Source organism: Antechinus flavipes, chromosome 6, assembly GCF_016432865.1.
Source record: "Antechinus flavipes isolate AdamAnt ecotype Samford, QLD, Australia chromosome 6, AdamAnt_v2, whole genome shotgun sequence".
NCBI lineage: Eukaryota > Metazoa > Chordata > Mammalia > Dasyuromorphia > Dasyuridae > Antechinus > Antechinus flavipes.
Window position 1 is genome coordinate 157,660,783 of NC_067403.1, and position 27,314 is coordinate 157,688,096.

General features: G+C 34.4%; 1 protein-coding gene across 1 annotated transcript in view; it reads left to right on the forward strand.

Annotated features, from left to right (window-relative positions):
* Positions 1-5,642, forward strand: part of GPAT3 (glycerol-3-phosphate acyltransferase 3) — a 57,516-nt gene extending 51,874 nt beyond the window's left edge. The window contains exon 12 of the mRNA XM_051963894.1: positions 4,539-5,642. Coding sequence (XP_051819854.1) covers positions 4,539-4,650 — 112 coding nt within the window. The 3' untranslated portion in view covers positions 4,651-5,642. The remainder of the gene's footprint in view (positions 1-4,538) is intronic.
* The last annotated feature ends 21,672 nt before the right edge of the window (positions 5,643-27,314 follow it).

Sequence of the window (27,314 nt, forward strand, 5' to 3'; positions counted from 1 at the left end):
AACAGAAATGTGTGTGTGTGTGTGTGTGTGTGTGTGTGTGTGTGTGTGTATGTATGTCTATCTGTTCTTTTAACACACTATGGCTAAATTCAGAAATCTAATTCTCATCAGGAAATAATTTCCCTCCCCCCACCCGATAGCAACTCAAGAAGGTGGGTTAGTTACAATCTGCATCATTTTGTTATTGTCCAAGTTTTTTGTTTTGCCCATGTCAGAGAATTCCAAATGCATTTGAAAAAAATGGATTTCTTCTAGGCACTGAAATGTCACAGTGCCAGCTATATTAAATTGAATACCTAATGTATAAATTAAGCATATTAGGCCTTCCTTCCTTGATATTAAAATTAAAAATATTAGATTGGGAAAAATATATTTATTAATAACCCAGTCTCTCTTAGCTTTCCTAATTGGTTGCTATTAAACTCACAATGCAGAAAATGGGATTGTAAAATCATTATTGGCTCATCTAGGTAAGTAGATAAATAAAGCATTTATCACATTTACTATATGCTGCCAGCCACTGTGCTAAGCACAAGTAGAGATAAATGTAGAAACAAATTGAGAGGAGAAAAAGGAATATATGACATTTGCTAAAATAGTAACATAAATGCACTTAGATGGCCCAGTAAATAGAGTACTGTGCATAATTCCTCTAGAATTATGATTGGGGATTGCATATATCACAGTCCATAAGGCTTTTAAAGTTGCTTTTACAATGTTGCTACTTGACTTATTTTTGCATTAGTTCCTATGATTTTCCCCAGGTTTCTCTAACATTATCTTTTTCATAATTTTAAAAATCCAATTTTACTTTATTTTCAGTTTCAGATTATTTCTGCTTCCCCTTTCCTCCCTTCTTCTTCTTCTCTCCCTTCCTAGCCATCAAATATAAAGTCATGTAAAATAAGTTTCCATAGTAGCCACATTGTGGGGGAGTGAAAACACGGGAGAAAAAACCCCAGCAAACTTCATTTTGCATTCTGAGTCTATTAGCTCTCTATTTGGAAATGAATTATACATATATATATCAAGAGACCTTTGAAATTGTGACATGTTAGTGTGTTTATCAGATAATCAGATAATAAAGCTTTCACAATTGATTATCTTTACAATATTGTTGTTACTATGTAAATTGTTTTCTTGGTTTTGCCTACTTCACTTTACATCAATATATACAAGTCTTCCCAGGTTTGTTTTTTGCCTTCATTTCTTACAGCAAAATAGTATTCCATCAATTCCATTCCATCAAAGCCAAACATAGATTGGTTAGCTATTTCACAATTGGTCGACATTCCCTCTATTTCCATTTCTTTGCCAGAGGTTAGACTAGTCCATAGCTCTATCAACAATGCATTAATGTACCTATCTTTTTTTTCACATCCTCTCCTTTTAAGGTGGATAAAGGGGAGTTGGAGAGAAATAATATCCTTTATCATTTTCCTTTTCTTTATTTTAGGCATTCTTATAGTGAGGTGGTTCCTCAGAATTGTTTTAATTTTTATTTTCCTAATTGTTAGTGATTTCGAGCAGTTTTTCATATGTCTATTCATAGCATTGATTTCTTCCTCTGAAAACTACCTGTTCATATCTATTACCCATTTATTATTTAAGGAATGGTTTTCCTTTTTATAAATTTAGTTCAGATCCTTAGGTATTTTAGAAATGAGACCTTTTTCAGAGAAACCTGCTGCAAAAAAATTTTCCCCCAAATAGTTATTTTATTTTTCCAAATATATATAAATATAATTCTCAGTATTCATTTTTGTAAAATTTCATGTTCCCATTTTTTCTCACTCCCTCTTCTCTCATCCCCTCCCCAAGACAGCAAATAATCTAATATGATTTATACATATACAATACTTTTAAACATTTCCATATTTGTTATGTTGTGCAAGAAAAATAAGATCAAAAGAAAAGGCAACCACAAGAAAGAAAAAACAAACAAAGAAAGGGTAAAAATACTATGCCTCAGTCCGCATTCAGTCTCCATAGTTCTCTCTCTGGATATGATTGGCATTTTCATCCTGAGTCTATTGGAATTCTTTTGGATCATCACAGTGCAGAAAGAGCTGTTACAGTTGGTCATCACATAATCTTGCTGTTGCTGGATACAATGTTCTCCTGGTTCTACTTATCTCATTCAGCATCAGTTCATGTAAATCTTTCCAAATTTTTCTGAAATCAACCTCTCATCATTTCTTATAAAACGATAATATTCCATTACATTGTTATATCATAACTTATTCAGTTATTCCGCAACTGATGGGCATCCACTCAGTTTTCAGTTCCTTGCCACTATAGAAGGGGCTGCTGCAAATATTTTTTGCACATGTAGGTTCTTTTTTCTCTTTTATGATTTTTTTTGAGATATAGACTCAGTAATGATACTGCTTGATCAAAGGGTGTGCATGATTTTATAGCCCTTTGGGTATAGTTTGAAGCTACTTTTAAACTAATAAAATAAACCAGTTAATGTGATTTTTTAAAAAGAGAAGAAAATCAAAATTAAAAACGGACAAGGAAAATTAATAAAATCTGAAGATAAAGCTATCAATGTAGTTTCTACTTATAAATTTATTGATTTTCATTTTCTTGATTCTTGTGTTTACATTTTACATTTCAAAGATACTGCCATGCTCTGGCCTTTTTGTTAGGAATTTTTCAAAGTCCTTTATTTCATTAAAGGGGAGCTATCATCACCTCTCAGCTCTGACCCCAACCTTTGATTCTATTTGGATTTGTTCTGGAGCTACTCTCTTTGGGATTCACCTCTTGAGTTTCTCTCAATCTCATGTATTTCTTTAATGTACTGGGTATTACCTTCAGTGTACTCCTATCTGTAGCCTCATTTTCTGAACTGGGCTTTCAATTTGGATCATATTCTGCTTCTTTCTCTACTCTTAAATTATGTGAGTAGGAATGTCTGAATTTTGAAACAGTTTTCAATTTAGTTTTGACCCATGGCTCTTTCTTTCTATAATTCTGTTCCCAAATTTAGTTCTGTTTTTTGCTGAAGACCTAAGTGCCGCCAAAAATATTGCTGATGAAGCTTATAGCAGGCCTCTTGGGTGTCTCTGGATGCTGTGTTCCAGATTTTATCCTATCCCTTTCATTTGCTGTGGCTCAGGTGTGGCTGGTCTTGGTACTGTCTGAACCCCCTTCCCTGCTGTGATTTAGTGTTATTGCCCCTCTGGCCCTGTCTCCTTTTGTGCTCTCTGATGGGTGATCTAGTTGCTAAGCTGGTTAGACTCTGAATTATCTGGGGCAGGCTCTGGCCTTATCTCCTGTTCTGGACCCATGCCTTTTCTTATTGTCATACTCAGTTTCTGAAGAAATCCTTTTTGTCCACTTTTCATAATCTTTTTGCACGTTCTGGGACTAAATGGAGGAGTTTATAGTTATTTTTATTTGGTTTTCATTTTTGTAGTTCTTTTTGGGTGCATTTTTAGAACTCTTCCCGTGTATTTATCTTTCATTTTAATTTCATCTAGGTATATATTGTTATAACTTTTGTGATCAGGTAATTCTTCTCTCTATAACTCTGTTGGATGTAGGTGGTTATTCACTTCTGGATTTACTCTTGGAACTTCTCTCAATCCAAAATTTTTCATTGTATTTAGTGTTTTCTTTTCTTTTCTTTTTTTCTTTTTTCCTATTTACTGATATTTCAGTTTCTGGATTGATGCTTGTTGTTTGGATTGTACTCTCTTCCCTCTTATAATCTTAGATAATTGTGTATAGCCCTACTTAATCATGGATGCAGTGACTAAGACTAGACCCCACCTCCTGCAGGAATTTCTGGACTTTAACCCAACCTCCAAGCACTTCAGCTTTGGTTTTGGTCTCAGCCTTTTTTTTTTCCCTTACCTCTGCATTATAAAGCTTAACACTAAAAGTGTTTGTAGAGTATATGGTATCCCCACACAGTCATGTAAGTTGAGAAACTGTATTTCTTAACAAACAAAAAGGCAGAAGGCAAAAAAACAGTTTAAACAAATGGTATCATGTTAGCTGTGGTAAGTCTACATGTTACTGAATTTCTTTTTCTTCTCTAATAAAAGTTGTATTTTGTTTGTTTTTCCTGAGGCAATTGGGGTTAAAGTGACTTGCTTAGGGTCACATAGCTAGAAGTGTGTCTGAGATCAGATTTGAACTCCAAGACTAGTGCTCTATACCCTATACTTCGAGCTGCCCCATAAAAGTTGTTTTTAACTATCAGATTTGACTAGTATAGTATCACTTCTTCATGTAAATTTTGTAGTCAATGAAATAATTACATTTGTCTTTGTTAGTAAAATAGCTTTTCACTTTATAATGTATTGTCTCTGATTTTTAATGTATTGTGTTGGTCAGTGGCAAACACAGATGATTTCCTTCTATAGTTTAGCATTATTTAGCATTTCATTGATGTGGAATTCCTTCCATGAATGTATGTTGGCAGCTTTTATGTAACTTAAAGATAAAGTAACTAACTCCTTCTAAGTAGATATTTCCTCTGTGCCTCTTATTTATCCTTGTTTTATGTTTTATGTTTTCAGGGATGGAGGTTTGAAGAGAGCCAAGGTCAAAGAGACTTTCAAGGAGGAGCAGCAGAAAAACTACAGCAAGATGCTAGTTGGAAATGGGTCTATAAACACAGATTCTAGCTGAGTACAAGATGGAAGTAGCCCCTTTCCTGTGCCAGCAGCCCAACACAGAAACGGATTTTTCATTATAACCTCATTCCATGGAATTATATGGTAGTTTATTGGAATGAAATAGACTCCACCATTTTCAAATGAAAAGGATCAAAATGGTACTCCCTTGAATAATTAATATTGGAGTGAACTGCTTATGTAGTAAATCTTGAAAAGGATGCTTTCTAAGGTTTCTTGGAGCTCCTTGTTTATAATAATTCCAGAAGAGTAGCCAGAATTCTCTTTCTGATTAGCTTTGCTTTTGCCCCATTCCTACCATTCCCAGAAAAGAAACAAAAATATTCATTAGGTACGGTTTCTCTGGTGTCCTGGCAAACTTGAATTCTGTTAAAGATGGAATGTTTAGGGGTTTTCAGGAAACAAAATTTGACTATACGATGCCATGAAGTACATATTTTGGGTTAGAAGTAGAAACATATTTGTGAATCCTTCCACTCATTAGATATACCCCAAACGGAACAGTAAATTGAATTTAAGAGTGCATATCGAAATAAAGCACCTTCGCGGTAATCTATTAGCATCTTTTCTTCCCAATAGCTCTTGGTATTTTCAGCCCTTATTTTGTCTGCCATTAGTTTGATATAATAGTTTGTTTTCATAGATGAATAAACCTTCACACACTAAAATCAGGAAAATGAGGTCACATTGCATATCTTTAATAGAAGCATAAATGTGGAAATGTGTGGCACTATGCCATTGGGGTGGTTATATTTTTTCTGCCCTTATAATTTAAAAAAAGTAAAATAACTTTGAAAAACTGAGCCTTAAAAAAAGAGTAAAAGGGAAAAATAAATATTTCCCAACTCACACAGCATAAGCAATGTTTGTTAGCAACATGATGCAATTCTTAAACACAGTGAAAAGTATTATCTATTATTTTCTGATGTAAAGAATGTTAAAACTATCTTATTGTAAACACAACAGAAATAAATTCTATATTTCTAAGTGTCTTTTTTCCCTCTTCTCCCACTACCTCATTTCTTTAAGTATATGGGACTCCTTTTCTTCAATTGAAAAAAAAATATTTGTTTTGGGTTTAGGCAAACCCTTGGGGCATTGTTGGTGGAAAATTCTTTGTATATGTGGTATAAAGAAACTATATCCTTCTTCTTAGTCTGTTCCTTAAAAGCAGAGTGGGTTTTTTGCAGGTGGACTTTTGAGACCTAATTTGTTAACCACATAGAAGCATAACACTACATTTTCCTAGGTACACACCCTTTTCTTTCTTTCTTTTTTAATTATTAATAATATTTTATTTTCCCAAATACCTGTAAACATAGTTTTCACTATTCACCTTTGCAAACTTTGTGTTCCATATTTTTCTCCCTCTCTTGCCCCTCCCCAAGACAGCAGGCAATCCGATATAGGTTAAACATGGAACATGCTCTTGTCTAGCTTGATCTCAGACTAAGTTTTCAGGCACCTTATTGCATGGGTGAATAACCTTATTGCATGGTAATTCATTTCATCTGCTTCGATTATTCTTCCTGTTTTTCTTTATTTTGAATTTCAGGTCTAGTTAACCTAGAATGCTAATTAGTAGCTTTCTACAAAAGCTTTGAGGGAGAAGTAAATACAGATAAAATTAATTAAATTTAACAAATTTGTGGTAGTAATGTTTTTCCCTTTACCTTAAAAACCAAATAGAGAAGCTTATATCAGAAATCAATATTTGTTAAGGTTTTCATGACTTTAAAAAAATCATTTATTGAGCAATTATATGCAAAACACCAAACTAAGTCCTGGACTATAAGCAGAAAAAGCGTCTACTCTTAATGATCTCACTTGCCAATAGAGGTAACAGATTTCAGACAAAGGTCAGATATAAAGACCCTATGGACCTTAGATTGCAGGAGCAAAAGAGATGGCAGTATATCTTATTTACTGTTATTTCCATGAATAAAGCCAAATTTGTTTCTGAAACTGAGCCATTTTGGCAGTGCCAAGGACTTTAGTGATGAAAACTGTCTGCTGTGTCTTTAGCAACTTTGGCTTCTGGGACAGTTGCCAGGTCACACTGCAGTTTGCTTCTTCAGACAATGTTTACATGGGTCAGTCGGGAAGTAGGGCTGGTGTGGGGAGGGAGTTGCAGTGGTATTTCTGGGTCCCTAGGGCTTATTTGCCTATTGGTGGCTGTTGGTTTTGGTGGCAGTGGAGATGATGGACCCTTTTTTAATACTTAGAAACTAAAATGTTTATTGACTTACTTTCTTCATAGGAGTTGCTCCTCTTAATCAGTGATGACTATTTGTGCCAGGTTAAAAGTAGGAATTGGGGAGGGAGGAAGACATGGCTTTTGGCCTCGGGGACTGGGTTGTTAATATTGAGAATAAAGCAACTCAGATTTTACCTCAGATCTATCAGGCTGAAAAAGATGACAAATGTTGGAGAAGTTGTAGGGAAACCTATCTTAACGAAGTATTGATAGATCTATGAATCTTTCCAGCTATTCTAGAAAGCAATTTGGAGCTCTTTTCTTGAAGTCCCTAAACTAGACTTTGATCTAGCCAACGAAATTTTTAAAAAAGGACCTTTTTTGTTTGTTTTATTTGTTTATTGTAGCTTTTTTTCATAGTAATTTCATAATAAAAAGTGGAGTTCCCATCTATTGGAGAATGGCTAAATAAAATGGTTTATGAATATGATGGAATATTTCATTATGAGACACCGTGAAATGGACAGTTTCAGAAGGAACTGACCAGACAGTTGTAAAGTGAACATAATTAGGAAAACAATGCAATGACAATATTATGAAGAAAGAAAAATAAAAGACTTAAGAACCGTGGTCAATGCAATGACAAGCTATAATTCCAGAGGACAGAAGAGGAAGTAAATTATCTACCTCCTACCTTAGATGTGATAAGATATAAAATGTCAAATGAGATATTTTTGGATATGGCCAATATATGAATTGTTCTTTGGCTATGCCTTTGGGGCTTTCCCCCTTTAAGGAATAATGATTAAGCCTTTAGCTTAGGGTTAGTAATCATTGATTTTAGACAAAGTCAAAAGATTCAATCGAGAGAAATCTACATTATATGTCAACCATACTAATATTGTTTTAGATGCAAATTTACATATGGGTAAATGCATGTGTGTGAGTGTGGTTATGTTTGCATGTCTATGTATGCATGTATATTTGTGTTGATCTGTGGATAAGTGTGAATATATATGTATGTGTGTATCTATTAAATATATCTGTACTTAACTATGGTCTTCTTGGGGAAGGTGGGGGGTGCTGAAAGGGGAAAAAAGAATAGATCAAAAAATGCACAGCAAGGATCAAAAGAACGTTCTACAAGGAAGCAAAGAAAAGATGGACATTCATGAACATAATTTCTTCTATTACATACCCTTTCTTGAACTAGAAATGTATTGTTTTATATTTTGAATTCTCCCTGATCTGCTGGGCACGTGACAGTGTTCTGTTCTGTTTTGTTTTCCTTTTCTGTCTTTTTCTATTTTTTTAATAAAATTTTTGAAGAGTTTAGCTTAAACCTAAAAAATTATATCCTTTAGTTGATAATATCCCCTAAACAGTAGCATATTTCCAAAACATTTGAGGGATCAGATAGACATAATTTTAGTCTGGCACTCCCACAACCTGCTTTCTCTCCTACTAAGAATCAGAATCTCCCTTGGAGAAGGATGGTGGGAGGAGACCCTTTTCTCCCAGTGAGTCAGCTTTAGATAGGTGGTGTTTAGTTTCAGTCATGTCTGACTCTTGGCACTCTATCCACCGTGCTAGTAATCTACATGGGCAAATAAAAGAACAGCCTATAAAACCTTTATACTTCTTTCTACATGTGGTGACTCAGACTGTTGGAATTCTTACATTTCTATTCTTCTTAACCTTCCCAAAGTCCCAACCAAATGCTACCCATCCTTCTATTGTTCTTTCTGGAATACATATACTAGTGGTAACAGTGCTTTCAACCTAAATCTTCCTTTGTCACGCTTCCCATTTTCTGGTAATCACTTATACCAAATTCCCTTCTCATGATATAACCCCCCTGGTTCTCTTTCCACCACTATGCACTTTTTACTTGTTTTCCTCCCACTCACTGGTCCAAATGGGGAAGTTGGGATACTTTTTGCTCTCCTTAGCCACTTCATAACATCTCCTATCATTCATTAACATCTACTCCCTAAACTTATTGAATCCATATGTACCACTCAATTTTAGGTAGTGGTTGTCTACCAACTTCTGGGACACCCTGTTTCTTTTTTTCAGTGAGATAAGTACCTGTCTCACAGTTTTTTCACTCCTTTACAATTTCTGCCTTCATTCTAGAAGACTTCAGAATTGCATCTTAATACTCCCTCACAAATACTTGTCTCAAGTTCAACTTACTTATGCATCCTACTCCTTCACTATATCTCAGTGTGCATAGAGATGATTATACTATTGATTTTGCCACAAATGCCACAACTCTCAATTCTTTGATCTCCATTCTCCTCATATTGACTGCTTAATGTTTCATTTCTGTCCTCCTAACAGATCTTTTATCCACTTATTCTGTTATCCACCTTTCCCTGCCAAGATTCAGCCTTGGATCATTCCCACCATCCATTGCCTTTACTCCTACAAATATATTGTTGAGTGAAACTGGAGAGAATCACAAAAGTGTGCTGACTGGATTTTCTACAAATTTATCTTACATAAAATCAAATGGGCTATGACTTAAGCAAGACAATCTTTTTATACCTCTGTAATTGTTTTATTAGCTTGTCTACCACAATAGCTTTTCCAAAACTGTCCCTCCTTAAACTTTCCATTTGCTCCCCCCTAGTTACTCAGTTTAGAATCCTGTTTTATATGTCATTGAAAAAATTAGGATAATTCGCTGATAACTCCCTCTTATCTCCCCTTAAAACATTTGGAGATCTGATATTAGCTCTTCCTTCGCCCCTGTCTCAAATGAACAGATGTGCCTTCTTGCAAAAGCAAACCCCTCTATATGCACAAATGATCCCCTTCCATCTTCTGCAGCAAACTGTCTCCTCCATCATCCTTTCTCTTATTTTTTAATCTTCTTCTGTCTATAGATATATCCATGTCTGTCACATACTCAAAAGATCTTCACTTAATCCATTCATCCCCAATGGCATTCTCTTACATCTCTTCTCTCTTTTTCTAGCTAAACTCAACTTATAACTAATCCCTCTACATCCTTTCCTCTCACTCTTCTTAACTCCCTACAATCTTGCTTCTCATCCCATTATTCCACCAAAATTGTTCTCTCCATAATTACTAATGATCTCTTAATTGCCAAATCTAATGGCTTTTCCTCAATTCTCATCCTTTTTGATCTTTTTGCACCTTTGACATTTTTGATTACCTTCTTTTTTATGACACTCTCCTCTCTTTAAAATTTCAGGACAGTATTCTTTTCTGGTTCTCCTACTTATTTGGCTGTTCCTTTACTGAATCTTTACCCAGGTCATGCCTGCTACCATGAGTGATCTTCAGGAGTTTGTCATGTGAAGACTTTTCTTTTCCTTCTATATTATTTTTACTTGGTGAGCTCATCAGTTAACATGGATTCATTTATCATCTTTATGTTGATGATTCTCAAAACTCTCAAGCCCACCCCAATCTTTCTGTTGAATACAGTTTTGCACCTGCTTTTCATTTATCTTGAACTGGGATGTCCAGTAGACATTTTAAAGTCAACATGTCCAAAATGGAATTGATTACCTTTTCCTCCACTCTATTTTTTCAGTGAACTTTATTGCTTAGGTAAAATTTCTATTATATATTCTAATTTATTTATATTACAGAGATCTCATTTTCCTTTAATTGCACATTTATCTCTTGCTTCATTTCTTCCATCACTTTAGATATCCTTTTGGTTCTTCTAAGACCACTTTATTTTTTTTTTTTTGGGAGGGGGATTGTTGCTTTCTTATTCTAGGTTTGTCATAGACTTTTTTGTTTAGACATAGATGTGAGACCTATGGTTCCATCATAACGGGATTTCAGTGAGAAAATTATTTTTACTAATTCAAGTTGTCACCTTCTTAGTATCTCACTGAGAGTTGCTTAGAATAATTAGAATTTAAATAACCTGTCTAGGGGCTCACAGCCAGTATATGTTAGGGTCAAGACTTATACCAATATCTACCTTACTCTTAGGCTAACTCTCTGTCCTTTAACCCATTCTGCCTTTCATTTAACCTAATTTTTTTTGTAATTAAATTTTATTTTTTTTAATTATCAAGCTTTTAATTTTTCCTTCCCAACCCCTGAAAAAAAAAGAAGCAAAATATGCATAAACAAAACCAGTTTCCATATTATTCAAGCCTCAAAATGAGTATCTCATTCTGCATACTTAATTTTTCACTTGTTTAATTAGAAATTCATAGTATTTCATGTTTGTGTTTATTGATTTTGTTTTGTTTTGTTTTGTTTGTTAATCTCTAGTTTGGGATTTTATGACAAGATAGATTTTGCTCCCTTACACTTTCAAATGGGGTTCTATTTGATATTGCCCTTGATTTCCTAGGCTCCTGCAATTGGTCTCTGGCCTCCTGGAATGTTGCTGACTTCAAGTGTCCTGCACTGTCCTTTGTCAAAAGCTTCCGACTTGTTTACCTGAGCTTGCCCTGGCTTTCTTGGCAGAGCTCTCTCCTAGAATTTGCAATCCTTTGTTTTTTTGATGAAACCCTGAGCTGAAATAAAGATTTTTTTGATGCTTGTATTATATGGAATGAATGTGTGTGTGTGTGTGTGTGTGTGTGTGTGTGTGTGTGTGTGTGTGTGTGTGTGTGTGAATTGGGTTTAAAGTAGCTTGCCTTGGGTCACACAGCTAGTAAGTGTCAACTGTCTGAGGCCACATTTGAACTCAGATCCTCCTGACTATAGGACTGGTGCTTATCCACTGCTCCACCTCGTTGTCCCCTAAAGCTACTTTTAGATCTTTGCTGGAGTTATAAGCTGGAGAACTGGGCTCCTCTATCACTTTTTCTTAATTAAAAATTGTATTTTTTCCTCCTCTATGACTTTTTACGTTGTCATCTTAACTAGTACTTCATCGCTTTATGCTTTTCAAAAAACTTTCCCATACTTGCTCTCATTTGATCTTTACAGCAATGCTGTGAATTAAGGAGAGTGAGTTTCTCCTTCATTTTATAGATGGAAAAATGTGGAGATTTTTTTTGATGAATCCCTCAAATCAGTCAATGACAGAGCTAGATTTAGAACCTGAATCTCTGATTTCAATCCAAAATTCTTCCATTAATTATTCCTGCCACATCATAAGAATTAGGGGTATGGCATCCTATCCCCTCACACCAAAAAAAGAAGCTTGATTTTTTTCCTTTTCTTGTATAAATGTTTGTGGCAGCACTTTGTGTAGTGTCAAGAAACTGGAAACTGAGTGGATGCCCATCGGTTGAAGAATGACTAATAAGTTATGGTATATGAATATTATGGAATATTATTGTTCTGTAAGAAACAATCAACAGGATGATTTCAGAGAGGGCTGAAGAGACTTACATGAACTGATGCTTAGTGAAATGAGCAGAACCAGGAGATCATTGTATAAGGCAACAAGAAGATTATACAGTTGTTAAAAAGAGCCATGTCCATCAGAACTGATCACTGTATAATCTTCTTCAAGCAATGGGCATCCACTCAGTTTCATTTCTTGACACTACACAAAGTGCTGCCACAAACATTTTTGCACATGTGGGTCCCTTTCCCTTCTTTAAGATCTCTTTGAGATATAAACCCAGTAAACTCATAATTGAACACCAAATGCATAATTTTGATTACATTGTTAAACAATTTTTATACAAATATGACTAATACAGACAAGATCAGAAGAGAAGCAATAAATTGGAACAACTTTTACACTTAAGGATTCTGATAAAAGCCTCATTTCTAAAATATATAGAGAACTGACTCAAATTTATAAGAATTCAAGTCAATCTTCAATCGATAAATGGTCAAAGAATATGAACAAGCAATTTTCAGATGAAGAAATTAAAACCATTCGTAGTCACATGAAAAGGTTCTTTAAATCACTATTGATCAGAAAAATGTAAATTAAGACAACTCTGAGACACCACTACACACCTCTCAGATTGGCTAAAATGACAGGAAAAGATAATGATGAATATTGGAGGGGATGAGGGAAAACTGACACACTGATACATTATTGGTGGAACTGTGAATGGATCCAACCAACCGTTGTGGAGAACAATTTGGAACTAAACCCAAAAGGCTATCAAAATGTGCATACCCTTTGATCCAACAATGTTTCTATTGGACTTATGTCTCTTTTTTTGCTTTGCTTTGTTTTATTTTTTTAACTGTAGCATGCTTTCTAGAGCCCCCACACTGGGATGCCAAAATATACCATCCAGACTAGTTCTCTGGAGGACCTCGGAACCAGTCCGAGTCCTTGGTCTTAGTGGAGGAGTGAAGAAGGCAGAAGAACCATGAGGATGGTCAAAGATGGAGTCTGCTTATTTCAAGTCTTCTCAGCTCTTAAATACCTTAGTATGATTACATCATTACAGCACATTGAGCATGTGCCAACTAGAGAACCATTACATCACCACATTACACTGCATAAATGCTAGTAGCATCCTGCTATTGATATGTAAATGCATCTTTACTATAAGTATTCCTTGCTTCAAGTAGAACATAGGTGGTCATGCCCTCTCTGACTTCTCAGGAAGGAGGAAAACACCCAAGGGAGGTGGGGAGCCAAACCAGCAGGTTCCCTCTGGGCTGAAGGGTCTTATACTTTACCCAGAGTTCCCCTTTTATCTGTGGCCCTCTACATTAACCTTCTAGTACTTGACACCTGTTTGGTTTTTGTTGTTGTTGTTGTTTAAAAAGATTTTTATTTTTTAAAACATATACATGGATAATTTTTCAACATTGACCCTTGCATAGTCTTGTGTTCCAAATTTTCCCCATCTCCCTCTCACCCTCTCCCCTAAATGGCAAGTGATCCCATATATATCTACATGTTAAAATATGTTAAATCCAATATGTGTATACATATTTATACAATTCTCTTTCACAAGAAAGCTCAGATCAAAAAGGAAAGTAAATGAGTAAGAAAAAATGCAAACGAACAACAACAAAAAGAATGAGAATGCTATATTGTGATCTACATTCTGTTCCCATAATCCTTTCTCTGGGTGTAGATGGCTCTCTTCATCACAAGGTCATTGGAACTGGCCTGAATGATCTCATTGTTGAAGAGAGCCACGTTCATCACAATTGATCATCGTATAATCTTGTTAGCATGTACAATGATCTCCTGGTTCTGCTCATTTCACTCTGCATCAGTTCATGTAAGTCTCCCCAGGCCTTTCTGAAATCATCCTCCTGATTTTTTCTTATAGAACAGTAATATTCCATAACATTCATATACCACATTTTATTCAGCCATTCTCCAACTGATGGGCATCAACTCAGTTTCCAGTTTCTTGCCCCTACAAAAAGGGCTGCCACAAACATTTTTGCACATGTGGGTCCTTTTCCCGCCTTTAAGATCTCTTTGGGATATAAGCCAGTAGTAACCCTGCTGGATCAAAAGGTATGCAGTTTGATTACTGTTTGAGTATAGTTCCAAATTGCTCTCCAAAACGGCTGGATCCATTCACAATTCCATCAACAGTGTATTAGTATTGTCAATAAAAAGTTATTTAAAAAAATAAAAAATAAAGCGTATTAGTGTCAACATTATTATATCCACTCAACCTATCCAAGAGCACTTGATATTTTTCCATTTGATTAGATCTGACTTTATTTGTGTGGAAAGTGTTTTACAGTTGTGTTCACATACTTCCTGACTTTCCCTTGGCAGGTAGATTCCCAAATATTTTATGTTATTGTCAATTATTTTAAATGGAATTTCTCTTCATATCTCTTGCTGGTTGGATTTTGTTGGTAATATATAAAAATGTTGATAATTTATGTGGATTTATTTTGTATCTTGTCACTTTGCTAAAGTTGTGAATTGTTTCTAGTAGTTTTTTAGTTGATTCTCTAGGGTTCTCTAAATATACAAAATGATGGATTCTTATGAAGAATTTTATTTTATCTTCTAATGAAACCAAATGTTATAAATGTATGAGTGTCCAGGCTCCAAAAAGTTTCCATGAAGGATTGAGGATTGGGATGGAGTCTATACTTTTCGGCAAGGGGAGATGAATGAGAAGAACCATTCAGAGAGTAAAGGCATTACTCAAGTGCAAGCTGGTATGTATCTTGAGGAAGCTGGAAGCTTTCAGCTGATGACTAGAGAAGGGGAGGCCTCAGGTGTAAGTACTGATAGGAATTCCAGCCACATCAAGAAAATTGTGATAAGAAAGGCAAGAGGAGAGGCAGGGATCAAATTCCATCTCCTGATGCTTCCTGCCAGTGTGAACCTGGGCAAGTCACTATTCCTGGGCCTTAGTTCTCTCATTTTCAAAAATGAAGGATTAAAATCATCTGAGATCTCTTTTAGCTTTACGTCTATATTAGAGATGGGGAGTAAGGAAGTGTGGTGTGGAGGGGGGAGATTGTAGAGCAGAAGCAAAGAAGATCAAGAACATGCTCTAGTACCTAACTTCTTAAATTGTGGATTATAATCCCATATGGGAGTCTCCTAACTAAATGTGGGGGGTTGTGAAATTATAATTCACTATAAGTCAATGTTTTATTTGTAAACATATTTTGTATGCTTATTTCCATGGAGTCACGTAAAAATTTTTCAGCTAAAAGGGTTGCTAGTGGAAAAAGTTTAAGAAGCCCTGTTCTAGTAGAGGAAGTTTCTTCCCAGACTCTCTTACAACAACATCATAGGGATCCCCACCTCATTTTAACATCACCATTTTGTAATGAATGAAAATGATGATAATGATAGTATTTCTATAATGCTTTTAAATTTGCAAAGTGATTATACACATAAGGATACTATTGGTGGATACGTTGTTATTTTTATTTTACAACGAACCTGAGTCAGGCCCATGGGGTGGTATGATGGTGAAAACACCATTATCTAAATTCGGAGTTCCAGTTCTGGTTCCATTACTTATCATATTATATAATTATTATTATATCATTACATATGTTATTACATATAATATATTGCTTATGTGCTATTATATATTATTGTACATTTTACAATAAATATTGCTTATATATTATTGTATACTTATTATGTCATATTATATATTAGACAAATAATAATCTCCTGGGACTCAGTTTCCTCATGTATGTAGGTGCAGAATCAAGAGCTGAGTTCAAATTCAGCCTCAAACTTATTGACCGTGTGAGCTTGAGAAAGTAATATATTCTGTCTGCCTCAGTTTCTTCATCTGGCACATTATACCCCCATCACAGAATCCTGGAGAAAATATGTTTTAGCTTTGGTTGTTGTTTAGGGTTCCCTTCCCACCAATAACACTAAAAAAAAAATTAACAAGATCCTTGCTAGAAAGGTGTTCTCTATTCAAGGTAAGAGATATTGACTATTTGACAACTATTTATTGCCTCTATCATAAAAGAAAACCTATAACAAAGAATTATAAACACGCATTAGCAAATACTTGAAACATTTTGTGGAACTGATCTAGAGACTCTGGTTGTATATGTCTTTTAGCAAAGAGCTAAAATATTTCAATCCAACCTTTGACTACACTAAGAAAGTATTCCCCACTAGTAAGGTAGGAGGACATTCTAAGGTGTGGCTCTGATCACAGTGGGATTTGGAAATAATTATCCCTGCAGATGTTTATATAGTCTGGAGAGATAGGATGAATCATTCGTTAGATAATATTCATCATTCATTCAGCAAATATTTATTTAGGGCATACCATGTTATGAGTTATTGAAAAAAATCCAGGAAATAGTGGGTAGTTGAATGAAATACCAAGGGAAAGAATCATATAAACAGCATAACCATTTTCATGTACTGGACCCCTTTGAATGAAACTTATAAACCTCTTAGAGAAACTTTAAATATCATAATTGAAGGGTAAATTTCAGTTAGAGGTGAGTAAAAATAAAGATACAATTTTTCCCTCATCTTAATTCATAGACCCTCTGAAATCTCTCTCTATAGAATTCTCTAGATAGATGGACTCAGATTATGAACCCTTATCTGAAAATGAATTAGGAGCCTTAAAAATGAAGTTTAGATGCCATCTTGTGGTAAACTCTATGAATTTATCTATTACAATCACTAATTTGCTACCCCGTTGCTAATCCAAAATTGGAGGTTGCTTCAGTCAAAATAAGATCTGTTAAAGACCTTAATTATATCCAGGGACATCTCCAGTTGTCCTGATCTATATTTGGTCACTGGAAAAAGACTTTGGTGACTTTGCACAGCCCACCCTCACTTAAATCCAATTCACTTGTATGTTCTGGCATCATAGTTCTGATGATCATGGTCATCTTTGAAAATGAAGGACAAAAAACAATAAGCAATCTCCCATAGGCACTCTGTTATAATGATGGATAGATTTCAGGCTTAACTATATAATTTAATTTCTTTAACTGATAAGGTACTTGAAATGTAATAAAAACAGCAGTTTTAACTGTTTTGCCATTATATGTAGTCCTATTTCTTTATAAAAACCAATCAGAAGTTATTGATTTTTAAAAATATCATCTTCCTTTTTTCCTCTTCCCTACTCGAGGTTTTAGCTTTTTATAATAAAGTCAAAAAAGGCTATTCAGCAAAACTAACCAACATCTCAAGTGAATCTGGAAGTCTAGCCGGTAATCCTTGACTTTCTTAAGGAGAGAGGGAGGGAGATACATTTTTTGTACTCTTTACGAGCACCAAGCTTAGTCATTATTTCTAACTGTATCACATCACATTTTTTTTTTTTTTGAAAATGTGCCTTAATTTCCAACTCAGAATATGAGAAACACAGCTCTACGTGCTATGGATAGATACCAATAACTTGTTAGTTTACTGCAGAAACTGTGCACCATAGTGTAAGGATACCATTGTGTTCTTCTTTTTTTATTTTGTTATTATAATTTCTTATATATATATATGCATACAAATGCATGGGTAATTTTTCAACATTAACCCTTGCAAAACTTTCTCTTCCAACTTTTCCTTTCCTTCCCCCTACCTCCTTCCCTAGATGACAGGTAATCCAATACATGTTAAATATATTAAAGTATATGTTAAATCCAATATATGTATACATATTTATAGTTATTTTGTTGCACAAGAAAAATCAGATCTAGAAAGAAAAACAATCCTGAGAAGGAAAACAAAAATGCAAGCAAACAATAGCAGAAAGAGTAGAAATGCTGTTATGGTTCACACTCATTTCCCGTAGTTCTCTCTCTGGGTGTAGCTGATTCTCTTCATTACTGAATAATTGGAACTGGTCTGAATCATGTCATTGTTGAAGAAAGTCATGTCCATCAGACTTGATCATCATGTAATCTTGTTGCCGTGTATAATGATCTCCCAGTTCTGCTCATTTCACTTAGCATCAGTTCATATAAATCTCTCCAGGCCTTTCTGAAATTATCCTGCTGGTCATTTCTTACTGAACAATAATATTCCATAACATTCATAAACCATAATTTACTCAGCCATTTTTCAATTGATGGGTATCCATTCAGTTTCCAGTTCTTTGCCACTACAAAAAGGGCTGCCACAAACATTTTTGCACACGTGGGTCCCTTTCCCTTTTTTAAGGTCTCTTTGGGATATAAGCCTAGTAGTATATGTTCTTATTATTGTAGAAGTATTAAGAACTGCTGTTCTTAATTCGAGAATAAACAAAATTTAAATGAAAGGAAATCTCCAGAGACAGATTCATCTTTATTATAGGGTCATTTTAAAGTTTCTTTTTCTAAAGTCATGACTATATAATAAATGGTGAAACTACAAGTTCTCATCTATTCCATAGTCTCTTAACACACTGCTCTGACAGCTCCCTATGAGGCACTTTTTGGGGAAAAGTTTTTATTTTAGCTGTCACCAGTTTCAGAGATTTGTTTTTTTTTCTCATTGGATGCATACATGCCTTTTCTTAATGAACCAAAACCCCCCAATCTCCTACTTCAATGGGGTTGCCCCTGTGATAGCCTGTTAAATACTTGCCTTCCTCATTAAATCAATGAGGTGGATGGGTATTTGGCATAATTCTCTCCAGTTCTAAAAAGATTTTGGAAGATGAAATAAAAATCAAAAATCATTCTTTTAAGTACCTTCCTCTAGTACTTCTCTTAAAGTCTTATTCAAAGTCTACTTAACAGTCTTTAACAATCCCCTAAATGCCATCTCAGCAAGCAGTTTCACATTTATTTTTTAGATAATTCCATAATTAACAGTCTTTCGTGAAGATCTAGGAGTGTTCCAATTAAATTAAGCCCCAAAACACAAAATCAGGCAAATTTGACAAACACCTGACAAATTGCAAAGTTCTCATTTGCCAATTTGCCCATTGTTTTTAAAGGCTTGTCCCAATATAAATCAATTTGGAAAGAATGAAATTGAAATAGAAATTAAACAAATAACTAAGAAAATTGGAAAAAGTTAGAAATAAAGAAAAGAATGGCTTATTCTTTTCAGAGAAAACTTCTAATCCCAAAAGAATTTCCCGAGCATCTGGATTCTTTACTAGTGATTAGGGAGCTGGGATTGACAGGAAGTCTCTTCTTGCCTTCCCTCATCCTCAGGTGAGAAATGTCCTGGGTTAAAAAAAATGGAGGCAATCAGGTATAAAGTGACTTGCACATATAGCCATTTAGCATCTAAGGTCTTTGGTCTTCCTGATTTCAGGCCCAGTGCTTTATCTGCTGTCCTACCAGCTGCCTTCAAAAAAATCTTCTTTGCTGGCTCCCATTAAGTTAAAATACATATTTCAATGGAAACATGCACTCTGACGGATCTAAAATATTATAATTTGGGGAAATCCTTCTAATAATGCAATTATATTTCTCTTGCACCTGTTCATGCTGTGTTTCTCTTGACCACAGCCTTCCATATTTGTTACTGGGATCCCACTCAATACAGGAAAGGCCTCCCTTATTTTTTTTCTTATATCATTAGGACACATGCAGATCATTTTTTGCTGGCAATTTGCTATTCTTTGTCCTAGCCACATAACTAATTCATCTTAAAAAATTAATTTCTTGATGGCATTTTTTACTTTTGTTTTTCTTTGGCATTTTTCATTTGTTGTATATTATAGCCTGATCTCACCTTGCATGTACCAGCCTCTCTGTTGTATTCTGGATGATGGCCATTTCTAGTTCTTTGAGAATTGTTACATTTCTAGTCTCACCACCATGTGGCAATACCAGTAGAATGTTGGGGTTATAAAATATATCTTACTATAATATTTGTGTTCATGGATAGCTCGGGGCTATTAAAGGAAGTTTGAAATTTCCTAAAGGCAGTATAGCATTTCTCCTGGTGAACTTTGTCAAAACATTGACCGCCTATTAAACCATTAGCCCAACAAATTGTTCATCTGTATGTTGTAACCTGAGCCAGAGATAACTTGTTTAACCCACAGATAAAACACTAAATTTGTAACTCTTCCAGATCATAAGATCAGGATGATAAATTTGGAGAAAAAGGAATTTAGCAATCTTAGTTCCACATTTTGTAGAGAAGACAGGTTAAATGACTTGCCTATGGGTGGGAAGTGGAAGACCGGGCATTCAAACACATCTTGCTTGTTAAATCTGATGTCAGACTCAAAGGAACATTCTGATCCCTGGAAACTTCAACTTGCCTTTTGATAAGGGAGGAAATCATATCTATATGGTAGGATATAAGATATAAAAGGACTTCTTTCAGAGAAATGGTGTGGTGAAAACAGTTCTAGTTTCAGCAATGGAATAAACCTTTAACATGGCCAGTTTTTCCAATTTACATTGATTTTAATTGACATAGTCCAAAGACTTTCCATTTGAGGATAAAATGGTTATTTTAGGCAGTTCTTATGGGAACTTTAAAAGACACATACCAGCAGATGGCGATGTTATATAAAATATAACATTTGTGGATTTGGGTAAAAGCTTGTGGTATTAACATTAAGAAAACAAGAAGAGAACCTTCATCATTCTGAATCATAGTGAGGATTGTTTACTTTTTCAGTTTCTGCAGTCAGTGGGAAAGAGGAAGGGAGAAATTATATTTTTAGTAAAAACTTGAAAATAGGCATTCTTTTTAACAGGGGAAAAGGAGAAAGAATGATTAGAATAAATCTAATATTCAGTTCAAAATATGTGTGGTTTCTCAGGGACAGTCCCAGTTTCTGATAACCATTTTTTGGAATAAGATATTTCCTAAGAAGAACCAGGACAAGGCATACTGTAGGGTTAAAAGAAACCCTAAGGGTCAAGCAAATTGTGAAGTACATGGACTAGTTTTTTTTTTTTTTTTTTTTTTTGGTAAATTACACTACATAAATTATGAACGACACAATCATTTACATTTGTATGGTACTTAAAGATTTACAAAAAATCTTTACATAAATAATCTGATTTCGTCTTCAAAATTATATTAAGAAGCAGGTATTACAAGTATTCTTGGTCTCATTTTACAAATAATGAAATTAAAACTGAAAGAAATTAAATAACTTGCTCAAATTCTATATGCATACCCAAATACTCAAGCAAATCTATGATCTCATCTATTCAGAATTTCCCTTTAATGATGTAGATTCCAAGCCATCCTTGCTTTTCCATACTATGGAACAATTAATTGTTCATGGAAAAGGGAATCCAACTAGTTTGCTTGATACTCCCTTTGCTGTTTCGTCACATCATAAGAATACAAGTATAATACTTTGTCCACTTCTCATTCTATGCTTTTTCTGTCATGCACTTTTGTTACATTATAATTTTTTTTTAAAGTAGGAAGCATTTTCTGGGGAAAGGACAAGGCAAGTTACTTGCCCAGAGTAATATAGCTAGTAAGGGTTAAGTATCTAAGTCTGGATTTGAACTCAGGTCCTCAGGACCAGTGCTCCATTACCTAACTGTCCCAATACACATAATATCAAGGAAATTACAATCTCTACACTGGCTATGTCTATCTCTCCCTCCTCCTTATGCCTTTTCTTCCCTCTTCCACTACCAGATGTCTCATTCTTCACTCTGAGTTCATCATCTTTAATATATTTTATCATAAGTATTCTGGAATTGTGGTTGGTCATTGTGTCAATAAAAATTGCCAAGTCTTTACAATTTACCTTTGTTTGTCTTTATAAGTCTTTCCAGGTTTCTTTACAATCATCTCTATTATTATTATTATTTTACAGCATCATGATACTCTAACTTATTCCATTCTCTGATTCAGTTTCCAATTCTTTGCAATTGAAAAAAGAGTTGCTATAAATAGTTTTGTATATATAGGTCCTTTTTTTCTCTTTGATATCTCTGGAGCACATCAATAGGAGTAGCAAAAGAGTAGGGATGAGCACATCGCTGTAAGTGTATGGTCACAGGGGGCAGGATCCTATTGGTTATGGTCACTGGCAGGAAAGCAGAATCCCTGGTTTCTAAGACAGAGGGGCAAGCTGAAGTTTGCAATCCCCAGAAGAAGTGCAGGTAGTAAGAGCATTTGCAGTAAAAGCATTTTTTGAGGTTCTGATCTTAGCTCAAAAGTAGAGAAGGGTACATGAAGTTACTCACAGACCAAGGTGTGAGCTGGAGAAGGAGTTACTACACTGCTCTTGGATTATAAAACATAGCAAGAGCCAAAGAAGTTAAATGCCCCCATTGAGAGCTTTGAAACAACTTCAAACCTGAGACATTATCCCTCATACCTTGGGTGCAGAGTCTGACTTCCACATAAAGTTAACAATCAAGAAATAGGTTGTTAAAAATGAGTAAAAAACAGAGAAAGAACCCCACCATAGATAGCCATTATAGTGATAAGAGAAGATTAGGGTTCGAATTCAGAAGATGACAATGAAGTCAAAATGGCTACTTGTAAAGCTTCAGATAAAAATTGTATAGAGGTCACAATCCTCAGTGAATTTTTGGAAGAGTTTAAAAAAAGGACTTAAAAAACCTAATAAGAGAGGTTGAGGAAAAATTAGGAAAAATATTTACAGTAATGCAAGAAATCAAGAAAATTAATGAAAAAAATCAACTGATTAGAAAAAGAGATCCAAAATCTTAAGGAAGAAAATAACTCCTTAAAAATTAGAATTGATTTGATTTTCTTCACAGGCTAATTGTACAATATTTCAGAGTCCGATTCTTTTTGTACAGCAAAATAATGGTTTGGTCATGTATACTTATTTTGTATTTAATTTATACTTTAATATATTTAACATGTATAGGTCATCCTGCCATCTAGGGGAGGGGGTGGGGGGAAGGAGGGGAAAAATTGGAACAAAAGGTTTGGCAATTGTCAATGCTGTAAAATTACCCATGCATATAACTTGTAAATAAAAAGCTATTATGAGGCTAAATAATAATTGGACCATACTCTATTAATATATAAGCTTGGAGAAAGAATGGCCCCCGCCCACTCTTTGTGCAAGTCCTGATGTGTTGTATAGGAAATTTTGGTGGGTGGAGGCAGGGGAACGGAAAGGAAAGCGCCAAATGTTATGAGTTCAAATTTTGGTGATCTTATTCCCAAATGCAGCCAGGTGATAAAAGTTCAGATCTTTTATTATCTCCAATATAGCCTGGTTAGCTTAGAGGCCTATCTCTCTGCTTGGTTCCAAGAGCTCTCTCCGAATGTCGCCAAATCCAAAGGTCTGGTCCTTCAGCCTCTGCCTCTGCTTTCTTCAGCCTCCAGCCAGCTCAACTCTTCATGTCATTCCGGTGAAATCTCGACTTGTAGCTTCTTCACTCTGAAGAACTTCTTTGATTGGCCCATTGAAGCTCTATTTATGCTCCTTCAAGAGAGGGATTGTGGGTTTTCTCCCATAGTGCTCTCTGGCCCAAAGAGCTTCAAGGGAGGTGTGAACTCATTGAACTCCAATGAGTAAAGGTGTGAACACAAGCCTTGTATTAATTAGTTCTACTTAGTACCTTGTTTCAGGTTCTGCCCAAAACATCTTCTTGTAAGATTAGATCAACTCTAATTAGTTAGCAGTTAGTAAAGATTCCAACATATAGGGAAACTACATTATGGTAAAAGGTAATATAGATAATGAAATACTATCAATATTAAACTTGCATACATCAAATGCTATAGCATCCAGACTTTTTAAAGAAGCAAAATGAATTACAGATGGAAATAAATAACAAAAATATAATAGTAGGGGATTTCAACCTTCCTTTCTGAGAACTAGATAAATCTAACTAATGTGATGATCGCATATTTAAAATCAGCCAAAGTCAGGAATTCAGGTTAAGGGGAAAATCTTCAATCTTTATTCTCAGTAGAATGAAGAAGGATTGTGATAGCAATATGGGCAACTGTGACAGGAAGGCAGCTAGCAGAGGTGAAGGGGGATTGCAGATGAAAAGGGGATCGGAGGTGAAGGGCCGTCGCGATAGCAATGCGAGCAGCTGTGTCAAGAAACCAGCCAGCAGTCTCTCTTTCCGCTTTCCTTTCCGTTCCCCTGCCTCCACCCACCAAAATCGTCATTTCCTATACAACACATCAGGACTTGCACAAAGAGTGGGCGGGGCCATTCTTTCTCCAAGCTTATATATTAATAGAGTATGGTCCAATTACTATTTAGCCTCATGTGCTTGGGATCTCAGTACATCAACTCAAGCCTCAGCCCATTACAAACTAAAATGTAAATTACTGGGAAGTCAAGAAGAAGAATAGGAGCTTAGATAAGCTAGATACGATAGATATATGGAGAAAACTGATTGGAAATAGAAAGGAATATGTCTCAAAAGTATAAAGCACTTTTCCAAAATTGACCATTTGTTAGTCCATAAAAACTTTATAATTAAATGTAGAAGAACAGAAATATTAAATGAATACTTTTCGGAACATAATACAATACTCATTATATTCAATAAAGGACCATGGAAACACAGATTAAAAATTAATTGGAGCCTAAATGATATGAGTCGGTTAAAGAGTAAATCATAGAAACAATAATTTTATTAAAAAGAATGATAATAATGAGGCAACACACAACACTTCTGGATGCAGCAAAGCAGTAATCAGGGAAAAGCTTATATCTCTAAATATTTACAACAAGAGAGAGAGAGAAAGATAGACAGACAGACAGAGAGACAGAAACAGACATACATACACACACAGAGCAGATGAATGAATTCGGTAAGTAATTAAAACAAACTGAAAAAAAAATAAAATTCCCCAATTAAACACCAAATTGGAAATCCTAAAAATTAAAGGTGATATGAATAAAATTGGATAGCAAGAAAGTAATTGAGTTAATAAATAAAATTAGGAATTGGTTTTATAAAAAACAATAAAATAGATAAATTATTAGTTAATATGATTTTAAAAAAAGATAGAAGACCAAATCACTAGTATCAAAATGAAAAGGGTGAATACACCTGCTAATGAAGATAAAATTAAAGCAATAATCAGGACTCGTTTTGCCCAATTTTATGCTAATAAATCTTACAATTTTAGCAAAATGGAAGAATATTTACAAAAAAATAAATTGCCCAGATAAACAAAAGAGGAAATAGAATATCTGAATAAACTTATTTTTTCTTTTTCTTTTTTTTAATTAAAACTTTTTGTTTACAAAACATATACATTGGTAATTTTTCAACATTCATCCTTGCAAAGCTTTTTGTACCAAATTATCCCTTCCTCCCCCCACTTCCTCTCCTAGATGACAAGTAGTCCAATATATGAAATCAGAAAGATTATATAGATTGTAACTGAGTGGAAGTTAAACAGGAATGGAAAGTTGCTTCAATATGAGGAAAACTACTAATGTAATTGATTATATCAATAACAAAGTAACAACAATCAGATGATTTTCCACCTACCCACTTGACTGTAAAATTAATATTGAAGAATATAGGGTCAAAAATCTCAAAGTGAATAATTAGGGGAAATAGGCAGAAACAAATAGATTTTAACTATTGGTACCAAATCTATACCATTCAACAAGCAGTAATACACTGCAAACTACACAGTAACATAGTGTTTGATAAATCCAAAGACTCCAATTACTGAAGCAAGAACTTAACTATATAACAAAAACTTCTGGTAAAATAGAAAAATATCTGTCAGAAATTAGTTATAGACCAACATCTGACGCCGTATATTAAGATAAACTCCAAATAATATATGACTTAGATGTAAAAGGTGACATCATAAGCTAATTAAAGAAGTAAGAAAGAATTTGTATAAATTTCATTTGTATAAATAGATAAGGTTATAATTAAACAAGTTGGACAATTTTGATTTTATAAAATGTAGAAGGTTTTGCACAAAAAATTTAATTCAATTTAAATTAGACAAATTTTCCCTTTAATTTTCTCCAGTAAAATTCTCTGATAAAGGTTTCATATCTATAACATATAAGGATATAATCTAAATTAATAAGACCAAGAGAGTCATTCTTCAATAGATAAATGATCAAAGGATATAAACAGGGAATTTTCAAAGGAAGAAATCCAAGCTAAAAATGACTAAATGAAAAATGCTCAAAATTATTAATAATTATAAAAAATAAAATTAAGATAACTCTGATGATTGATTGATAAATCAGATGATAAATATGACAGAAAAAGAAAATGACAAAATTAGAAGGGCTGCAGAAAAGCAAGGACAATAATCATTGTTGGTGGAGCTATAAATTGGTCCAACCATTCTGGAAAGCAATTTGGAACTTTGCCTAAAAAGTTATTAAACTGTACACATCGTTTGACCCAACTATACTACTAATATGTGTCTGCTCCTAAAAAGATCAAAGAAAAAGGAAAAGACCAATATATGCAAATATACACACACACACATATATATGCAGCACTTTTTATGGTTCCAAAGAATTAAAAATTAAGGGAATGCCCATCAATTGTGGAATAGTTGAACAAGTTAGGTATATGAATGTAACAAAATGCCATTGTGTTATATAGAAAATAATGAAGGTAATGATTTCAGAAAAAGCTGGGAAGACTTGCATGGACTGACGCAAAGGGAGTAAGCAGAACCAGGAGAACAATTTACACAATAACAGCAATATTATGGAGATAATCAACTTTGAAAGACTCAATAACTTTGATCTATACAATGATCAACTACAACTTAAAAAGATTCATAATGAAATATACAAGCCACCTTCCAAAAAGAGAGTCAATCTCCTTCTATTGTATATTTAAAAAAAACACATATTATCTAAGAGACAAAAAACAGGGAATATAAGGAGGAAAATATGACAAGGGGCAAATCAAGAGATTAAGAATAAGAAATAAAAGAATATTTAAAGAACGAAATACTTTCATTCTCTTTACAGAAAATCAATATATTATTTTCAACACAACAATACAGAAAAATTCTTCCCAAGGAGGAAAAGAAAAAGTTATATGGGGTGCCATGAAAAGACAAGTCAGGATTTGAGAAGAGAGGTTAAGGAAATACTTCAATTTTCCCTGTTGATTCTACAGTGGTGAAAGATTAAGATTATAACAGTGTTGGAAGGATGCAGATCACAGAGATAGGAATGAGAGATGGATCTCCCCAACAGAGATTGAAA